The 6,000-nt window shown below is 34.2% G+C and overlaps 1 protein-coding gene across 2 annotated transcripts in view; it reads left to right on the forward strand.

Moving 5' to 3' along the window:
- The window catches only part of LOC114932521 (zwei Ig domain protein zig-8), a 101,395-nt gene extending 96,946 nt beyond the window's left edge, over positions 1-4,449 (forward strand). For both annotated transcript variants that reach the window (XM_085479836.1, XM_085479837.1), the window contains one exon: positions 3,651-4,449. In XM_085479836.1, coding sequence (XP_085335962.1) covers positions 3,651-3,787 — 137 coding nt within the window. In that variant the 3' untranslated portion in view covers positions 3,788-4,449. The remainder of the gene's footprint in view (positions 1-3,650) is intronic.
- The last annotated feature ends 1,551 nt before the right edge of the window (positions 4,450-6,000 follow it).

The raw sequence follows: 6,000 nt of genomic DNA on the forward strand, positions 1-6,000 counted from the left end.
TCGTACTTAATATATACTGATATTTCATTAAAAAATCGAGTCGGTAATTATATAAACGGCGCATGTAATTTAACGCAGCTTCAATCAGAGCACGGCTACATGTTAATCGCATAATCACACGTATCTTTTAATATTGTATATTGTGTAATTAAATTTTTTTAATTAGTTACGGTCAAGGATAGCGCACACATTGTTTTTTTTCTTTTATATTATCTCTAAATAATTCCGAAAACATTATTGATTCACCAGAAGAATTATGTACTCGAATACTTTGCGATCTGTACCTTGAACTGCTATCTCAGATTGAAAATTAATTTTTAATATCGTTCTCGTTTCCACAGTCTGCTAATCAATTCTTTTATAATAAAGCGTGTGTTATTTTATAATATATTGAGATCAATTTTTAAAATAGAAAGCTTATAAATACTCTGGTATGAAGAGCGACGCTGAATAATAGAAAGTTGCAATATTTGAGAAAACGAAAAAGTTGAAATAGCTGGAGATTAATGGAAAATCACGAGCCAGACTTTTTTTTTAATAAAAAAATGATAATGGAAAAATTCTAATTATTTATCATGAATTAGCCGTAATATTCCAAAGTCGCATCTTGCTTTAAGTTTTAATGAATCGCAGAAGGCAAAAACATTATGCAATCTTAATTGTCAGAACTGCGTTTAACAATTATTTATAATCAAAAGTATCAATTTTTCCGTTCTCGGTTATTTTCAAAGAAATTGAGTTACACTAGTTTTAAGATTTCATTTACAAAATTCTTCATAAAATAAAATAAATGTATGCTAAAATAAATTTTCTTAGATTCGAAATCATGGTTGAAGCCGATGCTTTAAGTTTTAATGAATCGCAAAAAGGCAAAAAGAAATTAAATTACACTAGTTTTAAGATTTCATTTATAAAATTCTTTATAAAATAAAATAAAATAAAATACTCTATTAAATGATGCATGTATAACGAGATTCTTGTATAGAAGAATAAAACGTGTTTCGCTAAAATGAATTTTCTTAGAAACTCGGGGAAACGGTGGTTGAAGCCGATGCAACAACACACTCGGTAATATAATCAAGCACACACGTTTGCGCGTCATTTGCATTCTACACTGTCCATGCGAGAGGTGCTAAGTAGATATCGACTGTCAAATGTTACCGTATATACGCGCACTCGCGCAAACTGCTCGTGATAGATCCTCGTCGCCCTACTGCTGGAGTACGTGTAGATTCATCACACGTGCAAGGATTTTGCTTCCGCTTTAATCGACGCGTACAGTTACGACGCGTATGCGTGCTGCGTGCCGTAGCACGCGTGTCGCATTCCCCGTTACACTAACACGAATGCACGGCGTTCATGGTAGTGATCGCAAGCACGCCTCTATTGAACGCGCAATTCATATACGGTTAATGACGCCGCTGCTTTCGTACAAATACCTGATCGGGCGCATACCCGGCAGTACGCAGACATGCTTCGGCAGCATATTGTCGCCTGGATTCTAGAGATCGCGCTATTGATACAGTACCAGCCGATCATTATCGATTCACATCGAATTCTGCGCCACGCGTACCGGTAATTATCGCTTTATCGCGTAAACTGCGTTTTAACATAACGATGCATGAAATTGTCAACAGATTGTTAGCAGGAAATGTTATTAAATTTTCAAACTATGTAGCTATGGGAGCTGGTAAAAAATTTATGCTCACGGGAGAGAAACGTTAAACTAATATTGTATATTGCAGTATACTGCAGTATACGCATAATGTATATAAGAGTTAAAAGATATATTCTTCGCAGGAAATAAGCAAAATAATAACGAGTTTATACGGCAATCATAGAACTGAATTTATATCTCGTAATATCTTTGTTATTCCGCATATTCATACCACGAAATTAATAATTAATCTGGAATTAGTCGGCACACGTGCATGAATTCAAATATTGGGTTGGAATATTGATGATCACATGCTTATGATGTGATCGATCGTATCGATAACTTCATGTCCTTCTACTAAATGCGCGTGATTCATCGAGAAGAGATCTCGTTGTTACGCTTTGTATGGCTGCCTTGTGCGGACTATTACTACTGCCCATTCTAATCAATTTATCCTACAATTAATTAATAATAATAATTAATTGATTAAAGGGTATCAAAATTGCCTTTAGAATTTAACACTTTGTAATAATTCTTTTATCATAAAACACATTTAAAATTATAAACACTTCCTTTCTTTTGAAGATCACGAAGCAACACGGTGAGTTTGTTCGCGTACCGCGAGATATTCTTACCATTAAAAGATCAACGCTGCGTAATCGGAGAAGAAGTCGTTAAAAGCGTAATTTCAGAAAATAAAGTACCTGTTAGCAGTTTCTCTGTAAAGTTCAGCTCGTTCTCGCCGCGCGTTAATGGTCGTAAAGAACTGTGAGAATGAAGGCGCGATTGGAATCTAAGCTTCAAAGGACCACCGGCGGTTCGAATTAAGGTTTCCTCGTCTCATTAAGACTTTAACTACTTTCTACATCGGCCAGCGACGCGATCGAGTATAGATACATCCCGATGCGTAAATGGAGAACGAAAATGGATTCGTGCTCGAGATCAAAGCGCGAGAAACATTTCTCCTTTATTCCCTCCGCTCTGCTCCGAACGCCACGAAATAATTTATGCTCGCGATGGCAGCTCGATTGAAATATTTACGACTCTTTTGAACTTGCCGGGATGTACGGTCATTCGCCGTCGGCGCCTTCCTGGAAATATTGCGGATTGAATCTTGGCAAAACTAACCGCCCTCGCGTGTAAGCACAGCTGAATGCGTCTACACGTGCTAGGGCGCCATATGTGCGAAGCATGTTCTTTAGCATCGGCTATGTATCATTTACATCGTACATTGTACGGAGAGTTTGTGAACACGTCGTCGATATTTTTGGGGTAATATGCAGATGCCAGATATCAGACCATTTGCAAGTGTTTTGGAGTAAAACTGTCATATGCGGTTTAAACTGACTGCTTTAAATTGGACAAGCAAGTGCTGTTTAATTTATTTCAAAATGTAATAAATTATATCATCTTTTTTGCAATTCAAAATATATTTCGAAAGATTCACATATAAAATAGAAAAATGTGACGTTTCTGTAAAAAAATTTTCGTATTAATTATATTTACAAAATATATGTATATATATATATACTGCGGATGTAATTAAACACTGTTAAATCGATCTTCGCAACACATGTCGAGTTTAAATAGCGAAGAATGAAGAAATAACACGGAAAAATGCGTATCGACATCCCTCAAACAACGCGATAATTAATGGATGCCTTGTAACATGGGGAAACCTATAATCCCATAATCTTGGAGTGACATTGATTTACGAGTGTGGGTAGTGTCATTATTCTCAAAAAGTATCAAGATTTCCAGCGTACGCGCGATATACAGATTCAATATCCTAATACGGCAATTTTTCAATGTCTATTCGTGTGAAACGTTCTTACTGACATGACACTCATTAGATGATATCGCGTAAAACCGCGTTAATTCGATATCGCGCAGTCGTAAATATTCATATCACGATTACGAGGGCGATACGAGGATCGCTGACGAGTGTAGCACTGCTGACGCTCGGTTTTTCTTTTTTACTTTTCTGTTACAGAGGAACGCACGGAAGCCATGCAACGTGACGCCGGATACGTCTCTTCCGGAAGTAACGTCAGGCACTGGCCCGGACTTCTACTTCCGGTTTCGTGGCTTCTAATACTCGCGCGCAACAGCCAAACTTTCTTGCTCTAGCACACATACACACCCGACAGTATTTCACGCTTATTTCTTGCCGTTTCCAATGCTAAAATGTACCTAAAATGTGACCAAGCCGATTTAGATCGTAAGATAGATTTGTAGATCTTAAAAACATATTTATAAATGTGTCGCGATGTGATACATGCGCAAACGTAGCAATTAAATTCGTAAAATAGAGATTACGCACTCCAGAGGGATTGCGATAAAAGCTACTTATATATATTTTATGTAATCGTGGATGAATTTATTAAGCTTGATTTAACTCGGTCAATTTCATAAATATTATTGTATAAATTATCGAAGAGAATTTTGCAATCTCGCGCACGCAGTAATAGAAATTGCAAATGTTTATGGTCAAATTAATAAGTTATATCATGATAGGTAAATTAGATTAGTAATTATAAATAATATAGTTCATTATAGTATATATAATGCGATCGAGGGCTTGAAATATTGTAAAATGATATATGTATGTTACATGAAGAAAAGTCAGTTCTCCTTGTCCTTCAAAGCATCAACTTTTCTTTTGCTAATAAAAGTACAAAAAATGTTGTATATCTTCTCAATTCCTCGATCGCGTGTAAGAAGATGATAAGTAATTTGTGGGAATTTCATACAAATGGTGATGGAAATAAAGACAAAATGTCCTAGCACAACATTCTTCGTATACTGTCTCATAAATTTAGGTTTGCGCAAATAATTCATTTCATTAAATGACTTGCGATATACTCCATTTGATCTCAATGTTCCGGAACGTTCTTTTCGCCCTCGCAATTCACGATATTTCTTTGAGAGCGTTCTTTAAGTCAATGGGATTACAGAGGCCACATAGTGCCAAAGGATGCGGAGGTAATTTGATATCGTGTATCGTGCTACATCCTTTTGTTCGAAGAGACTTTTTCGGAGGATACGTCATGAATTTCAGGAAATTTTAGCAAATAAGTATATACAATGTATTACTTTATTCCGTTAATGTTTTCTGTATATATGTATAAATATTTAAAAACCCTGTTTCTCATCAGATTATCGACTAAAGAAAGTATGTATTGACGAAAAAAGGTATGTATTGATTTTAATGGGTTACTTTGGTCTTTATATTTTTCTTAATTTTCAGAAGAAAAAGTCATATACCGTAAACAAAATTAATTTTATATACACGCGCATATATATTATATATATATATACATGCATGCAATCAATTTTTATTTGGCTTGCGTAGGTATTTTTATTGCGTGGAGTAAATACAGATGACATAATCGCTGTTGAATTATACGTCAGTCTTTCTTATAAATACCAAATAAGATGTTTACTTATTCCTGCTTATTCCGATATGTAAAAGAAAATCATGTCGCGTACTCGAATTTGTCAAATGCAGGAACTTGTATTATAGCGAATGGCAATTTCTCTTGTCACGCGCATCGCGAATTCTGAAGACATAATTCTCCCTAAATTCGCAATTCCACTGCTACGCCGTTAGTACTCTTTGCGGCACGGCTTTGATATGTTATAAATTATAAATAAGATGAGCAAAAAGTCACAATGTGACAGGCAAGATTACATACTTGAGCACAAAGCTGAATGATGTGCACGAAGAAAGAACTATTAAAGAAATAGAACGACGAAAATATATTTAACCATATAATTTTTTAGCGCTCAATTTAACATACATAATATTTTTAGCATATATAATATATAGAGTTGCATTATTTTTTTATACGCGACGTAATATAACTTCACATTTTCTAAACGTTTCATAATTTAGATATGACAAAAATCGCGCACGCAATTAAATATAAATATTTATTGTCGAAAAGTTGAAAAATGAGTTACATTTTACATTTAATCTGATACTAATATCTGTCAATTATATATACAGATAAATGATGTGTTTATGGATGTCATAAAAGAGAAGAACACGACAATTTCGTGCTACTGAATTTCGCGTCTGACTATACGTATCCTTTACTACTGAATGTAGAGACAAATATATCTTTTACTATTGAATATCGCTTGACGTACATTGCAAATTTAATAATGACTAAAAAAATCAATTTTATTATAATTTTAGGATATTATTATAAAAATATCTTCTAATTTGAATATATTGCAAAATAAAAAAAAAATATTAAAATAATCTAATATACGTGAATACATTAAATGACGTAATATTTTCTAAAAATATCTTTTACATGTTTTTTTAAAATGTT

Source organism: Nylanderia fulva, unplaced genomic scaffold, assembly GCF_048542155.1.
Source record: "Nylanderia fulva isolate GAGA-0341 unplaced genomic scaffold, ASM4854215v1 Scaffold13, whole genome shotgun sequence".
Lineage (NCBI taxonomy): Eukaryota > Metazoa > Arthropoda > Insecta > Hymenoptera > Formicidae > Nylanderia > Nylanderia fulva.